Source organism: Colobus angolensis, unplaced genomic scaffold (assembly GCF_000951035.1).
Source record: "Colobus angolensis palliatus isolate OR3802 unplaced genomic scaffold, Cang.pa_1.0 Scaffold344, whole genome shotgun sequence".
NCBI lineage: Eukaryota > Metazoa > Chordata > Mammalia > Primates > Cercopithecidae > Colobus > Colobus angolensis.
In genome coordinates, this window is record NW_012116755.1 from 2368966 (window position 1) to 2387235 (window position 18270).

The following is an 18270-nucleotide window of genomic DNA, read 5'->3' on the forward strand; positions in this document are numbered from 1 at the left end:
CTCCCAGAATATTGCTAACCCTGATTTACAGAGGAAGGAGCTGAGCCTCAGAGATGCTAAGTAACTCATCTGAGCCCATGCAATTAGTAATTGGCTTTGCCTGACATGGTCAGACAAACCAGCCCTTGCTTTGGAGGGTTGACTGGCATTTGCCAAGCCAGACTTTGTGCTGAGGACCAGGGGCTGAAAAGATGGACAGACACGGGCTCGGCCAGCACTCCTCCCACTGACCATGCCATGCAAACGCTAAATGGTAACACGCCACAGCCAAGGCCCTGCTGACTCCCTTCTTCAAAAATGCACACGAGGGTGTGCTGGCAAGGACGATGGCGTCGTCTTCACAGAATCAAGAAGGTTCCTAGCTGCTACCTCTCCCAGGCTCTTCCCCAGATACATATGGCTGTGGAGCCTTAATTCCTTCATGAAGAAGCCACAGATTTCACCGGAGGTGTGCATGTGCAGGTCCAAGGACCTAACACCCGGGCCTAGGCATGTGTCTGAGCTGTAGAATTCCTGCTGTTGGCTTTCCTCCTCTCCTTGCCCCATTCCCCTGCCTCTCCCTTCCCTGGCTCCTCTCTCTCAGATTCAAGACCTATGAATAACTTTTCTGGGCCCCGTACAAGATGTGGCTTTAGGTCAGATTCCCTGTGTGGGATCCAGGCATTACTCACTACTGTCCCCACGTGACCCCAGATCTCCTCTGCAGCCAGTCGGATGACCTCAAGGGGCATGCTGGCCTCTCAGGTTGGCCCATGGCCAGTGGTCTGCAGGGCTGGTTTCCACCCTGGCTCTTCCTCTCTGGGTCTAGGTGGCCAGGCTTAGGCCCCAGTCCCGGGTCTGCCTGGGCTGGGGCTTTCACCAGATCCCAGGCTCAGATCTGAGGAGCTCTCCCGAGCCTCCCCTGCCAAGGGACTGGCATCTCCTTCTGGGAGTCACCCTCCAGGCTTCCCTGAAAAGCTGCTGCTGCCTGGATTCTCTGGCCTGAGGACGGCCCCACCCGTGACCACCCTCGCTCAGGCCAGGCTCTGTGGGCAGGTAGGTGTTTCAAGGAACCTGTCTCTTCCTGCGTCTGCTGCAACGTCCTTCTGCAGACTCTCCACTTTCTAGACCTCATATACACATTTCAAGCACATCTGAATTAGGTCATCTGGAAATTTCTGAACAGTGTAAACAACCCTCAGTCAAGAGCTGGCGGAAGCGTCCCTTCTCGTATTAAGAGGTACTATGGCAATTGCTAATGTGACTCACTGCGTGGCATGGCAAGATGACGTGGCAAAGTCCCAGAGTGCCAGTTAGAGCCCCATCATCATCCTGTGTGGCACACTGCTGGTCCCTTTCCTTCACAGCACTCCTCTCATTTGTAATTCCCTAGTACTCTTCTTTCTACTGACTGATCCTCTGACTCCCGTGTTTGGACCCTCAGCAACAAGCAGCCACGGACTGTGCGTGTTCTTGCTCACACGCGTCTGCCCAGCAAAGGTACAGTGCCCAGCATGAGAGCTGTGTCTCTAGCATTTGCACGATGGTATGACAGTCTTTGAGGCCAGAAAGAGCTACAGCAGTGGAAAATGTTCGGGGACTTGGAGAGTTAGGCATGAAAGACAGGGACTGAACTCTGAACAGCTGCAGACAGTGAGTCAGCTGGGTGGATTAAAGATGACCTACAGGAAGCAGGGGAGAAAGGAGCAACAGTTTCTTTGATGCTCCCCCCATCAAAACATGGGGTTGATGTCCCCTCTCCTTGAATCTAGGTGGGCTCTGGGTTTGCCTGACCAGTGGAATTTGGTGCAAGGGATGCTGTGCCAGTGTCTGGGTACAGACTGAGAAGAAGAAGCTGGCAGCTTCCACATCCTGTGCCATGGGAGGCTTGCTCTGGAAGCCCTAAGCTGCTGTGTCGGAAGTCTGCCCACCCTGAGACTACCGTGCTGGAGAGGCCACAAGTAGGCCTGGCATTTCAACTGTTGCTGTAATTAGCCTCATTCAACATTTATTGAGTATTTAGTACACGCTAGGCACTGGGCAAGGTGGTGAGCAACTGCAGACACAGGCGTGGTGCTCATGAAGCTCACAATCGCAGACACAAGTCACACCATCACAGGAACAAGCTGATGGTTATCAGTACAGGATGCTAGAGAGTGTGACAGGGGACTCTGATCTGCTCTGGAAAGGGGAGGCAGGGAAGGCTTCCCTGAGGAGGTAGCATTTGAGCCGAGAGCTGAAGAATGGACAGGAATGACTATAGGAAGCCGGGGAGGAGGGCGGCGCGTGCCAAGGCCCTGCAGCACTCATGCCTGTGGGACATCACTGTCAGCTCTCTGGTGAAGTGTCCATGCATGCAATTGATTCAGGACTTCTCCACTCATGTTCTTTCCTTTTTAAACTTTTTAATTACAGAAATTTAAAAACATACACAAAAGCAGAGGGAATAGTATTAATGCAGGGGTCCCCAACCCCCGGGCCACAGACCACTACTGCTCTGCGGCCTGTTAGGAACCAGGCTGCACAGGAGGAGGTGAGTGGCAGGCAGGTGAGTGAAGCTTCGTCTGTATTTACAGCTGCTCCCCATCGCACACATCACCACCTGAGCTCCGCCACCTGTCAGATCAGCGGCGACATTAGATTCTCATAGGAGCACAAACCTATTGTGAACATGCAAGGGACCTAGGCTATGCACTCCTTATGAGAATCTAATGCCTGATGATCTGTCACTGTCTCCCATCACCCCCTGATGAGATCGTCTAGTTGCAGGAAAACAAGTTCAGGCCTCCCATTGATTCTACGTTATGGCGAGTTGTATAATTATCTCATTATACATTACAATGTCATAATAATATAAAGTGCACAATAGATGTAACATGCTTGAATCATCCCAAAATCACCTCTCCACCAATGCTGCAGGTCCACGGAAAAATTGTCTTCCATGAAACTGGTCCCTGGTGCCAAAAAGGTTGGGGACGGCTGGTATAATGAACATTCACATACCCCTCACCCAGCTTCAATAATGATTAACATTCTGTCCAGTTTTCGTTTCAGCTACACCTCCCAATTTTCTTTCCTTTCCTCTCTTTGTTTCATCTGCTCCCTCCCTTCTTTTTCCTTCCTTACCTTCTTCCTTTTAAAAAAAAGTTTCCTGTAGTATTTTAAAGCAAATCCAAGACATCATGCAATTCCCCTAAAAACTCATGCTGTTATCCTTATAAAACCCCAAATCACAATTTTAAAAAATTAAAATAAGAAATGGAGACTAGATAGACTCTTCCTCTGGGTGGTTAGGCCACCACTCACCAAAGGAACCGAAAGAGGGACAGAGTCCCCTGGGGATAGAGCAGCAAGCTCGGAAAGGCCTCATGCCGTGGGTGGCACTTTCTCAGTTGGGGTAATCATCCAGGTGGCTCAGAATGCTCTGCAGAGGTTGATAAAGGCCGCAGTGAGCTCCAGCGTTTCTCTTGTTCAACTTTTGGAAACCAGGAAGTTTCTAAGGACCACAGGAAAACTGATGCTGCCTGAAATGAGGTGGGACCATCACCCCTAATTCTCACAGGTGTCTCTGAGCCAGGAAAGTGATCATCAGAGTTAAATGGCTAAAAGAAGAGTCATTGGTGATTGGAGGGTTATGAGTGAGAGGGAAGTCAGATGAGAGAGAAAGATAGGGGCGTTGTTCTGGCACAGATGATGAATTTTGATTTATTCCACTTCAGGAAGATTTGTAAGTGGGGTGTGGCATGATCCAATTCATGTTTTAAAGATCTCTAAAGCCCCCAGGTGAAGAAGGGTGGTGGCTGGGGGTTAGGGGCAGTGCAAGGAAGCAGGGAGGCCAGTCAGGAGCTGTTGCAGTTGTTCAGGAAAAAGATGATGGTGGCGGAGTTGGAGTGAAGGTGGTGGTTGTGGTGTAGAGAGATGGACGGCTTTTGACTTACTCTGGGGGTAGACACAATGGTGAAGGTTAGAATTGAGAGAAAGGAAGGAATCAAGGATGACTTGGGTTTTGAATCTGCACATTTGGGTGGCTGGTGGTGCTGCCCCTGGGAGGGGAGGATCAGCAGAGAGCAAGACCGGGGATGCTACCTGGAAGATGGTAGCCATGAGCATGGGAAGAGCTGAGGTCAAGAGAGAGTGGAAGCTGGCAGCGACCTGGATAGGAGCAGCTTCCCAGGCATCAACAAGGCAGACTGTGATTGGCTGAGGAGCAAACGAATGGAAAGTGAGGATGTGGAAAAATGATGTGTAGGTGAAACTTGCGTCAGGTTTGCTGTGATAAAATGTCAGGAGTAATCCAATAAAACAAACAAAAATATTTAGATGATCTCTTTTTGGCCCATTTGTGATTAAATGAAAGAAGTGATTCTAAGAACCTTGCTTGTATTTAATTCAGCTGTGTCCTGATAACTGTTGCCACAAAATTTGGTGTTATAAAAACAATAACCATTTTATTTTATTCCCCATTTTGTGGGCTACGAATTTGGAAGGGGCTCAGCAGGGCATATCTAGCTTGGGGTCTCTCATGTGGCTGCAGTCAGATATTGGCTGGGGCTGTGGCCACTGGAAAGCTTGACTTGGAGGGCCATGCCCTAGCCAGTAGTTAATGCTGGCTGCCGAGTAGGGCCCCAGCACACGGCCGCTTCAGCAGGGAGGGCTTAAGGTATTCAGACCTTTTACATGGCAGCTGGCTTCCCCATGCAAGAAAACCAGGGGGAAGTTGCTCAGGTCCTTTTCTGACATGGCACCAGAAGCCACAGTGTCCCTCTGCTCGTCCACTGGTCAGAGCAGCCAGAGGCCAGCCCGGAGTCAAGGGAGTCAAGACTCCACCTCTTATGGGAAGGGTGTCAGATAACTCTGGGGCCATGTTTTAAAATCATCAAAGGGGGCTGCTCTGTAAATTAACTCATCTTTCAATGACCCCAATCACTCAGTCCCCCAACTTGACTAGTTGACTAATGCCCAGAAGGAAGCAAAAGAGCCGAGAGAGTAAAAGGGATTGGACAAGGTGTGGATGTCTGTCTCAATGATAACAGCTATCACATTTTTGAGGCACAGAGTAGCTAAGTGACTTGTCCAAGCCAGAGGAAGTAGGTAGTGGCACCAGGAGGTGGATCCATGTCTTTCTGATTCTAGAACCCAACCTCTTACAGGCTGTTGTACTTTCTCCCCAGTTGAAGTTCAAGCACTGATGTTCCAGTGGTCAGTCTGCACCATATGATCTGTATATAGCTCTTCTCACAGAGGCCCTGAGTCAGGAGGACAGGGGGCCCTAGCTGGGCCAGCCCCTAGGCAGGGGAAGAGGAACCCTGGCCATATTGTGGCTTCCTCCCAGGCCCTTCCTGCTCATGGCTTTATGCCGTTCAGCTTGGCTGGTGAGTAAGTCACCCCTTTGGTGAATGCAGAAAGACATCAACAACTGTGTAATGACTCTAGCACATAGGAACTGGGCATTTGGTTTTTTACTGGGAATTTGAGATGGCCGTAAGATGACGTGAATGTCTTTTTAGAAATTAGTTTTCACAGTTTAAAAGATAAACTGAAACCTAATAAAAGTACTTCATACGACATAGAAAGGTATAAAGAGAAAAGTAAAAGCATCTTATTCCTGCCACCAACTCCAAAGCCCCACAGCTCCATCTGCCGAGGCAGCCACTGCTGTGTCCAGCGTCTTTGTCAGGAAATGTTGCATGGGTGTGAGTAGTGTTCATCACATAGTCTCCCAGGGTGCCGTCATATATTGCTTCAATCCAACCCACTTTGAACAAACTCTTTCCTGTTTTTTTGCTATCACAGACATTGTGGCCATGAAGAGCGTTGTGTGTGTTTTTGTGTACTTGTGTGAGTGTATCTGCAGGAGAAGGCAGATGTTTTACTGAGGATGAAAATTGAAGTGGAAATATGTGCAAGAAGGGAAGATTGTCTGACTCTTTGGTAGAATTATTACAAAAATGGTCCTAATTCTCCACCCCTCACTGTCCCTGTGCCCTTTATAAAGTGACCTTGCAGCTCCTCCTCCCATCCAGAGGAGTCCCTTTGACCACACCTGGAATCTGGGCTGGCCTATGACTTGTTCTGACCAGCAGAACACTGTTGAAATGATGCGCCAGGTCTGAGACTGGGCTTTGCGAAGCTCGGGCACTTGTACTCACTCTCTTGGAAACCTGCTCAGCGGCCATCTGAATAAGCCCAGGCTATCCTGTTGGGGTCAGGGAGACCACGTGGAGTACAGCCAAGTTGTCTGGCCAAGACCATCCTAGACTAGCCAGCCTTCCTTTGACCAGCTGACCACAGATGTAGGAGTCAACCCCAGCCACGATTAGCCAATGAGCAGCCAACCCTCAGACCCGAGGGAGCACAGCCTCAAGGCGTAGCTGACCATGGACAGACAAGGGAGTGAGCCCACCAACAGTCCAGAGCCCCCAGTCAACCTGCATATTCGTGAGCAAAATAAATCTTTAGTAATTTAACCCACGGTTTTGAGGTTGTCCAACTTCAAATAATGCAGAACAATGCAGCTTTATTCTGACAACAGGTAACTGATACAGCCTTTAGTATTAACAATCATAGTAAAGGTCTGAAGGTCAAGGGCTGCCATAGCAAATCCTGGTTTATGGAAAAGTTTTTTATAAATCATCAGATAATCTATATTCAAGTAAAATGAGAATGGCTTAGAGAAAACCATTCCTACAGTTGTCTCAGCATAATGCAGTAGTAGTAAGTAACATGTTCTGTAAATGGTTCAGACTTACCATCTTCCCTGGGTCTTTGTTCCTCATCTGTAAAAGCAGGTTGACTTACAGCAAGAGCCTAGCAAATTATACAATTATACAAATTAAACAATGCTACTATCGTTACTATTAACAAACCAGTGCTGCAATGAGCTGATCTTTCTCTTGTTTTTCATGAGGACCTGCCACAACCCAAAGATCCTTAACTTCTTTTTTTTTTTTTGTGGCCTCATCCACACCTTTGACAATCTGACAAAGCCTATAGCCCCTTTCTCAGAATGTTTTAAAATGCAAACAATAAAATAAATGGAATCACAAACCAATTAAATTGAAATACAATTCTCCAAGTATTAAAGCAGATATATGAACTAGTAAAACATCTATCTCTTTACTAATGCATTACATAAAATCTATCAGATTTAATGACAACCTTCATTTCAGAGTGGAAATAAACATAAATGATATTTTGAGAGTCTGCAGAAATTGTCATGTAATATGAAAATATCTGCCATTTCTACTGGTGACAAAGTGACAGGTCTTGCTAATACTAGTGTGGCATGTTGTCTCTATTCATAATTGAAGGAAGACTTAAATTTTAGTTAGTAGTTAGGGTAAAGATGCCATTTTTCGCCCACCCATTTTCAAAGACCTTTGATTCTGTGTATGGACCAGCTTAGGAACTCCTTCTTAACCTGATCTCCCCAGCCCATAACCCTGGATACTTTCTCCATTTCTTAAAATTTGGACATGCATGGAACTCTTCTGGATTTGGGGAAGGGGATGTTTTTCCACTCACAAATGATCTGCCAGTTGGCACCAGACCCCTTGAATAAAAATATAAGCCATAAAAAAGTTATGGTTGTAAACCATTTTACCCTTAGAATAGTTTTATACCAGGGGATTCATTTAGAAACATCCTCCTCTCCAAGCCTGAAATTTCCATCATTGCACCCTAGTGCTTGGGCTAATGGATTTGAGGAAGACGGCCTAGTTCCAAGATTCAAGGATTATTGGGAGAGTTAAATTAGGAGACAGATCAATTAGTTTATTTCCTCCTTTCCTTAAGTTCTAATCAAATCAGTGGTGACGCAGCAATGCTCACAAGGACCACCTGCTCCAGCCTCACCTGGAGGACCTGTGAATGGACCAGACCTGATGAACCAGAATTGAAATGGGTGGTGCCCACGGATCTGCATTTTTTTTTTTTTTTTTTTGAGACAGGGTCTCACTGTGTCACCCAGGCTAGAGTGCGGTGGGGCAATCACAGTTGCAGCCTCAAACTCCCAGGCTTAAGGGATTCTCCCACCTCAGTCTCCCCAGTAGCTGGGACTACAGGCGCCTGGCTAATATTTGAATTTTTTTGGTGGAGACGGGGTCTCCCTATGTTACGCAGGCTGGCCTCGAACTCCTGGCCTCAAGTGATGCTCCTGCCTCGGTCACCCAAAATGCTGAGATTATAGACGTGAGCCACCACACCTGGCTGGATCTGCATTTTAATAGGCCCTCAGGTAACTAAAGCAAGAGAAAACCTTCTTCTAAGAATCTCTCTGCAACTTCCTTTTATTTACGGACACCGAATAAATGAACAGTTGACTCTGGAGCAAAACTGAGCCCTGGTTGAGTCCTGGGCTTTTCCTGATCGCTCAATACCTGAAACTTGCATAACCAAAGAGGATGGGGGCCTGATCCAGGACCAGTTCTGGTCTCCCTGTCCTTCTTCCACTGGTCACCTTCAGGGCATGAATGTGTGGTCCTCTTTCTGAGACCACCCAACAGCTGGGTGGCGTCCCTGCTGGTGGAGAGGAGCTGCCTCTTCCAAGACCTTGGGTTCCACGTAGGAACCCTGTCTCTCTTTCACAAGCCTCGTGGGAGGACTGGACTGAGGCTGTTGCCCCAGCTGCTTGTGAAAGCATGCAGGGCCCTGTTTGTGAAAGCTTGCAGGGCCCTGAAGCCACCTCCGAGGCAGAGGAACAAACTGGCTTGTCTTTCCACATTGGCAGTCACTGCCTTTGGTGTCTGTTCCCTCAACGGTCCAGGCTTGCTTACATTAAAGTGCTGCCTCCACCAGATGCACCGGGCAGCTTCAGCCACACCGACACTGTCATTTCTCACTGCCACTTTCTTCCGACGAGAAAGATGGCTTCTGCTAACCAGCCCTGGGTCCAGCCCTCCCTGCAGCCTTTGGGGAGGCCCTTTCTGTTACCCTTCTTTTCTCATCACTTCTTTGCTCTCCTATCTTTTATCCCCGCACCCCACCCCCGCTGTTCTCCCTCACCAGCTTTCCTTTCTCAAGCCAGGGAGAAGACAGCACCTGCCCCACTGACCTGGAAGATGGATGTTTTGGCCTCCCGGAAATGGCTTCCTTCTCTCCTCCGAGGCTCAGTCAGAGTCAGCCTTGGGAACAGAAGGCGGGGGAGGCCTCCTGAAATCACTTTTTCTGTGATGATTCCATGGACCCACAGGCCTGAAGACAGACCTGTTCTAGAAAAGAGGGCTTCCTTTTGGTAAGGACACTCACGCATCTCAGGTTTTGTTCATTTTTTAGCTGAAAAAGACTTAATTCATTCCAGGCTTCAGATGGGGCTGTCAACTCTGAGATAACCTCAGTGCCAGCATGGTGGGAGGCGTGAGGAAACCACACTAGTCTCCGACCTCCCCAGAGCTTGCAGGATGGGGGCGGGCGAGGAGGGGACACACATCAAAGCCCAGAGGTTGGCCATCACCCTTCTGCTCGCGTTACCATCCTTCTTCAGAAACCAGCAGGGGTGGGAAAAGTAAAAGGCTGACCTTTCTCTCACCCCTAACCCACTTTGAATGTCTTTCATAATCGCTATGCTTTCCCCCTGGCTTTTGAGGCTTCAGCTTCAACTGATGTCTCAAAAAAAAGTCCGTTTTCTCATCTTGGGCTACTGGTTTCACCATCTGTTTGTTCCTCAGATGTGTGTGGGTGGCAAGAGATTTTTCCCACGCATCTTCAAACTGAAAGGGCTGACCTTGCTGTGAGGAGCTTTCTGAATCACCCGGGAGTCTCTGCATCCTTAGCCCTCACCCGGCAGCTGTGGCAGGGAGGGGAGGGGCACCTCTATGTGCCACAGAGTCTGCGAACACTGATCTGGGCCCAGACTACCTGGAATCAAGTGGAGGGCTTGGAAATCCTCCAGCAAAGGCTTGGGTCATCTTGAGTTACTCTGCAGTTTAGCAGGGTGGGGTGAGACGCAATGGAGGATTTTGACCTGGAGGTCCCCAGATCCCAGCCCCGGATGCACAGCACACACATCTATGTGTGTCTCAACTGTTTCTTGTGCTAGCCCCCAGCCCACGAGACCCCCAAGCCTCAGGAAGGACTGTTGTATTAACAAAGAAACTCTCTGGCTGTGTCATTTGGGGCAGTTGGAGTAACCATCTGCCATTACTTCAACCTGGTTACTAGACAGAGACTTGATTTGAGGGCACCTTTTTATTTTTTTGAGACATAGCCTCACTCTGTCACTCGTGGAGTGGCACGATCTTGGTTCACTGCAGCCTCTACTGAGTGGGACTATAGACATGCACCACCACACCTGGCTAAAAAAAAATGTGGAGATGGGGTCTCACTGTGCTGCCCAGTGGTCTCGAACCCCTGGGCTCAAGCAATCCTCCTCCCTTGGACTCCTGAAGTGTTGGGATTACAGGCGTGAGCCCTGTGCCCGGCCCGAGGGCACCTTTGACATAAGAGGGGGTAAGTGGACTGAGTGACCAGCTATCATTGCCCGTATCTCCTCCTGCAGGCCCACCCTTTCCCTTCTCTGCCACCGGAGTGTTTCAGGAGCCTCTATTCCTGGCAGAGTTAGTTGCCAGTGGGAATGCTGATGACTTTTTGGCTGACCCAGGGCACTGGGACTGACCCGTGAGGTCAATTCAGTGTTTTTTGAGTCCTTTCCTGCCTGGCATGTTTCCTGCTGCGGTGGGGAGAGAAGGGAGGAGGGAGATGAAGATAAAGATGAAGGAGACACTGTCTTTTACCCTTGGGAGAGAACCAGAGTTACAGAAAATGTGACTTCTTCCATGGAGTAAAAGATTAAAGAAGAGGTCAAACGAAAGTCTGGCAGCAGGAGAGGGCTGGCGGAAAGGCAGTGAAAGGGCGGTGTGGGGAGGTGTTCTTTTGAGGCGCAGAGCAGTCCACGGACACAGCCCTGGTCATCCGTGGAGTGGGGGTGTGAGGTGAGTGTGGGTGCGCTGCCCAGCCTGAGCTCAGTCCAACATCCAGCACTGACCAGGACATGCCCCTCTGGGCCTCTGTCCAGGCTCTTTGCTGACCCAGCCAGAGAAGGGTATGCGGGAATGGGAGGGCTGACTTCTTCCTCTGCCAGCCATCTCGGCCTGGCAGTCTTGCCCAGCTTTGTACCTCATATTGACTAATCGTGGTTTTAGGCCATCCATGATGCTTCTCCCCAGCCCCATTGTTCCGGTAAACTCAGAAGTCTGTTCTTTGTTCGAAATGCCCTGTGGGTGCCCTGGGAGATCTGGACATTTGAGCTGAGGGCTAGAAGCCCATAGGGCATAGCAGCATGGACTGAAAGACAGGCTGTCTCAGGCAGGTCTAAACACCACCCTCACAGCAGGCCGGATGTAGCCAGGTGCCAGGCCACTTGGAAACTTCCCAGAACATCTGCTGGCTAAAGTCCCCCTGAAAAGCCACCATAAAAGATGCTCTATTTCCCAGCAGCACAGCTCAACTCCAACTCAGCTCTGGATAACTTTGTCATGCACTTTATATCCCCAAAAAATGAGAGACAAATGTCTAAATGTCGTAGTGTTTACTTTATTTAAATCCTGAGGTTAAAAAATAAAGTATTTCCACATGGCATGGCAGACACTATAAAATAATATGCTTAGGGATACAAAAGTTTTCCACCCCCATTGTGCAGGTGGGGTGCTGGTGTTTGATGTGCTTCTAGATAATTCTTTGGCAGATAAGAATGAATTGAGGTCCCAGACCCACCATCCCGTAAGGCCACATGAATTGAGGATTAATCAATTAAAGTGCAATTCCAAATGTTAAGCCTTCCAAATGAGGCTTGGAAGTTGCTCTGCAGCCACCAGAGGCAGAGTGTCTCTGGATAACATACGTCAAGCAGCCTTTCTTTCTTTTCTTTTCTTTTTTTTTTTTCTTAAATCAGAGATGCCTCCTAAAATTTCAAGATATACTTTATTATTTTAAAAGTGCTTAAGAGGAAAGAGAGAATTATTAATTCAGTCTCTCCTGTTTCCTTGGAAGAAACATAATGAAATGAGAATTTACTAAGGTTCCCCTACAAAGTGCTTTCTTGGTAAGTGTTTTGTAAACAAGAATGGCCGTCTCCATGGTCTTTGTGTACATGACCATCCTTGGTTCTCAGCATCACGAATGGCTTCTCTCTGCTTTAATTCCCAACATCTCTGAGCCAAGGACAGTTTCTTGGCCTAAAGAATTCTCACATGTAGAATCATGAGCACTTTAAAAAATGAAATCAGGTACACTTTTAAAAATGAAACTTCTTTAAAATTTCATCAGTGGACATCCAACCATATCACAAAACACAGGCTCTGTGATTTCATCCCCAAATGGGGATTTCCTTTCATTTGGGCCTGAAATAGTTTCACCACCTTAGATGACAATTTTAAAATTTCCAAAACACTATCTATTCTTGAGTTATATGATGTGGCTTTTCATTTCTATTTTCCAAACCCTGTGGAGTTTTCCAGTTCCCGTGTCTTTGCCTGCTCTTGGTCCAGTCCACCTGGAGTCCAGTGTGTTGAGGTCAAGCACTCTGTAGAGTCCACTTGGACCTGGAGGACACTTTGTGCCAAACGTGCCTCCCTGTTTGCAGCTAAGTGCGTCTGACAGAGGTTGGTATGTTCTTGAAGGTGGTGAGTGGCTTCAGTGGCATGATGAAGAAGGCATCTGGTATCGATATGAAGACGTGACTGTTATGCAGAGAGATGAGCCATCAAGGGGCTGCTCACCCTCCCCCCCCCTTTTTTTTTAAAGAGTGATCTGGGATCCCAAGGACGCTTCCTTCTGGCTGATTTCTAGTGTAATTCAGTCTAACCAGGGTTACCAACTGCAGCAGTGGTTCTTCAATTGTTATTTGCATTTTTTAAAAAGTACCCCAGTCCTTAATTCTCAGTAGAGTTGGGAATCTGATTAAAATCAGAATAAAGCTATTTATAAAAGCCACTCTTAAATATGCCAAGATGTTCTGTAGCTGCAGAGAGCACAGCAAACTTGAGCTTGAACAGCAACCTAACAAAATACAAATGTCCACCCAGCACAAAAAATAAATTTGCTAATGAAACCACATAGTTAGGAAGTCACCTCGGGGCACGGGGCAGTCCTCCGAATGCAGCAAAGGCTTTCTTTGAACAACGGCAGTCAGCGCTGAAGGTGGTGCGCACGAGACACCCAGCTCTCCTGGAGGAGTGGTTCTGGGTAAGCTGCAACTAGTCTTCTGCTGTGGTGAGTGACATGTTCAGAAAGGACCTCAGATGGAATGTCCCGGGCCCCAAACCTGTCAGCTCCTCAGTGAATGGTGGTTCTTGTTGCATATGGTGCCAATGACACTTCAGAAGGCCATCAGCTTGGCCAGAGTCTCCGCAGTATCCTCAGAAAGCTAAGCACTCAAAGATTCTAGATTGCTCTGGGTTCTCTTTCATTAGTTTCTTTCTCACAGTGAACAAGCTGACTCCTGATTATCTTTTGCAAGAGGCTGGATGGATTCAAAGTTAGCATGATTTGCTCTGAATCATCTCAGGCCCTGTGGCATGCCTGTGAGGACAAACATGAGGCCAAGAAGAGTCGCTGGGGGCCTGGCCACTTCTATTCCAATATTAAGCATGGTCAGAGCCTTGGCCAGGGGAAGATGATTGAGCACCTGATGGCTTTCTGCCAGAAGAGGCTGCTCCAAGGAAGCCAAATGCAAGAGGCCCAGCTTTTCTCTGGGCAATCTCTTTGAAAGGTTCTATTCCCCATTCCTTATGCTTTGTTTCAACTGACTGGAAGTGCCCAACTCTCCTGTTTAAAGGTCTGAGTCCATTCCAGAAATGACTCCTTAGCTGTGGCCCCACAATAGTCCTCTTTGCTGATGGTGAGGCTGTGGCTGCTGGTGTGTGGTGGGTTTGGGGTCTCTGTTGGACTTCGCCTGGAGTTCCTGACCCATTCTTAAGCCCTCAAAACCGGCCAGACCAGGGTTATGACAAAGAGAAACTTTGGGAAATCTGTGACTGGACTTGGGTCACAAGGCTAGCTGGAGGAATTGCTGGGCCCAGCTCTCAGATTCTTGGATAGCCTGCCTGGGGCTCTCTCCCTCACCCCTGGCCAAAGTAGGACCTTTGTCAGATGCTTGTTCACCCATGGAAGAACCTGGGACCTGACTGTGGGCAGCTGGTTCCATGAACAAGGAACAAAGAGCTGTCCAAGGTGAGCTATCTGCTGTTGGAGAAGAAAAGGACCACAGAGAACAGGGAAGATTAACTAATTCTTGTCTGGGAACAGGCAACGGGATCTCTCTGCCTCAAGGGGGGATGTCTCCTAGAGGTCAGGTGCGGGCTGAGCAGCGGGAAGTGGGCAAATGGGCTGTCGGGGAACCTGTCAGGGGGGGAGTGGGGCCCAGGGATCCATCATGACTCTGTTTACTCTGTCACTTTGGTTTTTAAGTTATCAAAGACTTTTGTTAAGAAGGCCCCAATGTTTGAAAGTGGTTCTAATCCTGGCTATGATCATTAGTAAACACGTCTGCAGGTGGGGCAGAAGCTCTTATTTATATAAACAAACGTGGGCCATCAGCTGAGGAGTAGCTCTAAAGCCAATGCACAAGCCTGCTCTGTGGTCACGACATCCACACTGGCTGGCATTTGGGCATTAGATGTGGTGTACACACAGCCACCGCAGGCCCCCAGTACAGTGCGTTTTGTTCTTGGATTATCTTTACTTCTGATTCTTAGGGCAATGCTTTGAGCTGTGGAGAGGCCTGGCTGAGTGAAGGGCTTTATTTGAGGACAGAATCACCCAGACAAAAGGGCCAGGAAGAGAGTGCAGCTTAGAGGCCCCTCCAACACTGCTGAGTTCTGGAGCAGCCTCCAGCTTACTGGGGCAGTGAGGGACAAGAGCATGACTTGGAGGAGGCTAGTCAGGATCTCAGGAGGGTTCCCTGGCACCCTGACTCACGCGATGGCTGTGTGCCTCCTCTTCCTGGGAGTACCTGAGGGCGTCACAGCCACAGGGCGTGGCCAGGGCACCCAGCTCAGGTCTCCAAGATGCGAGACCCTGGTGGGGCAGGGCAGAAAATCTCTCCACAGGCAGAAGTTGGGATCACCCCTGCCCGTGAAACTCTCCACAGGAGGCCTAGTGCCAACCGTGCTCCCAGGAGAGGCTGACGGTCTCCTGGGTGTTTACACCTCTGGCAGAGCATCCCTTTGGGTGTGAGAACAGCTGGGTCTCTACTTAATGGAAACACTGCCTGAGCTCTTCAAAGCCTTGGGGGCTAAGAGTGGCCGGTGCAGAGTGCTGAGCACAAAGTGCTCCCCGGACGCTGCCTCTGAGGGGCAGCTCAGGGGCCTCTCTTCCGGAGGGGCAGAGTTGATGATTTTGGAGCAGCTGACGTTTTAAAAAAATGCTTTATGTGACAGGTGAGGAAGAGTAGTGTTTCCTGTGGATGAAGTGAAGTTACCGAGGTGCTGTGCTGAAGCTACAGGAAATCACTTCCATCGTAGATCACAGGCCGATCAACCGTCAAGTGATAAAATACCTTTTTAGAGACAAACCTGAGGAAAGAGAAATGGAAAGGGAGGGTGTTAACTGAGAGCTGAAAGTCAGGCGTGGCAGCTGCTGCTGAGGCCTCTGTGGTCTCTGCAGTGACCTGGTCGGGTGTGGGTGCTGGAGCCCCGTGCCCCATTTCCTGTCTGTCTAGTGGAGTTCTCTCCCTGTGAGGGTCAGGAGGTCTCGGGACATCACTGTGGACTCTCCTGAGGCTTGAGTACAGAAATGTCCTTTTGGTCACAGGCTGTGGATGTCACCTCCCTCACGTGGCTGCTCTGAAGCAGCTGGCGGTGGGGACTGCACAGTGTGTGTATGCGGGGGTGAGGAGCAGGCAATCGGAGGAGGTGTATGGCAGAGGCCAGCACGGATTTTTTCTGACTTGGCAGCTAACTCAGTTCTGACATCCATAGTTTGGAAATCTCAAGTAGGTCCCTGAGATGACCTCAAGGGGCCAAGGCCAGAGTTTGTCACGGCACCATGGCCACCTCCAGGGGTAACTGGGAACGTGCTCAGGCTTGGGACGGTGCTCTGCCCTCATCATACCTCTCCTTGGTCTCTCCATCAGTCCACAGTGTGGCTGCCATTGCAGAGTAGGAAATGGAGACTCAACTAAGGGCCGTTGGGGGAAGAGCAGAGCTTGGGCCTGGTGGTCCGCAACCCATTCTCCTAACCACTGCCCTATCCTGTTCAAGAGGGGCTGGGGCTCATGTCCACTCTTGGGGTAGAGGGTGACTCCAAAGAGAGCTCTCTGGCCATGACAGGCCTATGCCATGAGGTCCTGCTAACTCCAGGAGTGCTTTCATTTCCGCTTGGGAGTGTAGGGAGGGGCAGGAGGGGGCGAAGTGGGAAGCTCATCTTCCAACCCCTCCTGTGGTGGGCACTCTTGGCCACAAGCCCTGGCAGTTCAAGGCCTGGAGGTGGTGAGGGGATGACATAGCTTTTCCCTAGTGTCCTGTCTAGTTATTCTGCTAAGAGCCAAGTACTCATGCTGGGGATGTGACCAGTAGCCCAGGACCTTGCTCAGAGAGGATGTGGCCAGAAACAGATTGGGCAGTTCTCTCTAAAGAGCCAGTTCCAGTTAAGGGGTCTGTGCTGAAGCAGAAGACATAAACAGGGGCAGGTGCCCAGCAGTCCTAACCACCCTTGTCCACATGATTGGCTGCTCAGTCAATGCTGGTCCTCTCTCCGCTTCCCTCCTGCTGTCCCTCTGACCTCATCTCCCTATTCCCATTCTCCTGTCCAGCTTCTCTCCCATCTTCTAAACTATACACTCCTGAACCTTAGCTGGTTCTCAGAGTGCTTCCCAGAGATGGCACCTGCCGCTCCCGCCACACGGCCAGGGGCTTCGCGGTGTCGTCTCGGGCCTGCTTATCTCAAGCTCTGCCCTTCCTTCTTTTATTCCTCCCTTTCTCGTTCATTCATTCATTCAGTCCTTCCATCGTATTTCCTGAGCCCCTTCTTTGGGCAGGGCAGTGGCAGGGCAATGGGAATCAACATCAGAGAGAGGGAAAGGGCACCTTGGTTATTAAGAGTTCAGAATGGTCAGACCGCCTGTTTCAGATCTGGCTCCACTACTGGCTGTGTGACTTAACAGTGTCACTCCTCTACCCCTCAGCAGTGACATGGTGAGATTCTGCAAGCATGAGCCTGTGTGCCACAAAATCTCTAACAAACACTGGCACACCACGGGAGAGTGGTCAACAATCAAGAACGATTAATAATAAGTTACTGACAAATAATTTGTTTCAAGTGTCCACCTCTGCTCTTGAGATGAGGTGGAAGAGAGGCCTGGAGATGTGGAGCTGGTGCCTGAAGTGGCCCTACCTTGAGAAGGTATTGTCGAAGATAAGCATGTAGATGCCAGGCGTGCGAACCTTGAGCTGGCCCTGGATGTTCTCCTTGTGGGAGTTGCATCGGGTCGTGGGAATGAGGACCTGGGAGGGAAAGCAGATAGGCAAAAACATCACAGAGGCTGAGAGGGCCCTCAGCATCCTCAGGGAAGACCCTTTATTTTGGGGGAGGAGGCTGAGCGTGTTGCCCGAGGTCACAGCTGAGCAGGGCCGGAGCCGGGACTAGCCCCAGTAGTGGCACAGTGCCATCCCACACCCTGAGGCTGTTGATGACCAGTGGCTATGAGTTTCTTCCAGAATCATGACCTGGTTGGCACCCTTAAGGAGTGATCCCCTAGCCTTGAACATAGAAGATGCTAGAACACTCCATGGGCTAAAGGAGAAACCCTTTTCTGGCCACAGGATAAGAAGCTTAGTCTAGGTGGGATCCACCTGTCCAGCTGTCTCCTGTTGGTTCTGGTGCTGCCCTTGGGTCTCACAGGACAGGCTTAGACCTCCTTCCAGATAACAACCTTCCAGGCACAAAGCTGCTGGGCCCACTCTCCTCCAGGCTCCACGTCCCTGGCTCCACCTAGGCCTGTCTCCTGGCTGTGCTTTGGCTGGTCCCTGTGCCCCAGGACTCTTTCATCCTCCTGCATCTGTGCCTCAGCCTCCTATTCACTTTCTACCTTCCCTGAGAATGAGCAATTAGTCCCAGGAGACAGTGATATTGATTTTTTTTCAGACGATTTTTGAAGGGCCTCACTGTCAGAGAGAAAATCTGTGCAAAGGGTGGGTGCCGGACAGGGCCAGGGCTCAGGGGGAGGTCTTTGAATGGCTCACTTCTTCCCCACCAGGGTAGGCTCTTCAACCTACTTACCAGCTAAGACACAGGCCTCATTTTAAAACTGAAAATATGCTAGGAGATAAGGCAGAGCCAGCCAACATTTTTTTTTCC

At 49.6% G+C, this 18270-nt stretch overlaps 2 protein-coding genes across 3 annotated transcripts in view; both read right to left on the minus strand.

Annotated features, from left to right (window-relative positions):
- The window catches only part of LZTFL1 (leucine zipper transcription factor-like 1), a 94789-nt gene extending 85143 nt beyond the window's left edge, over positions 1-9646 (minus strand). Inside the window, exons 1-2 of the mRNA XM_011952667.1 lie at positions 9032-9646; positions 6729-6786 (exon numbers count right to left, since the gene is read on the minus strand). Of these exons, the coding sequence (XP_011808057.1) occupies positions 6729-6755 (27 nt within the window). The 5' untranslated portion in view covers positions 6756-6786; positions 9032-9646. The remainder of the gene's footprint in view (positions 1-6728; positions 6787-9031) is intronic.
- Positions 9647-11488: 1842 nt separating this feature from the next.
- FYCO1 (FYVE and coiled-coil domain containing 1) overlaps positions 11489-18270 on the minus strand; it is a 79434-nt gene continuing 72652 nt past the window's right edge. For both annotated transcript variants that reach the window (XM_011952674.1, XM_011952672.1), the window contains 2 exons: positions 17308-17417; positions 11489-15488 (listed from right to left, as the gene is read on the minus strand). In XM_011952674.1, coding sequence (XP_011808064.1) covers positions 15413-15488; positions 17308-17417 — 186 coding nt within the window. In that variant the 3' untranslated portion in view covers positions 11489-15412. The remainder of the gene's footprint in view (positions 15489-17307; positions 17418-18270) is intronic.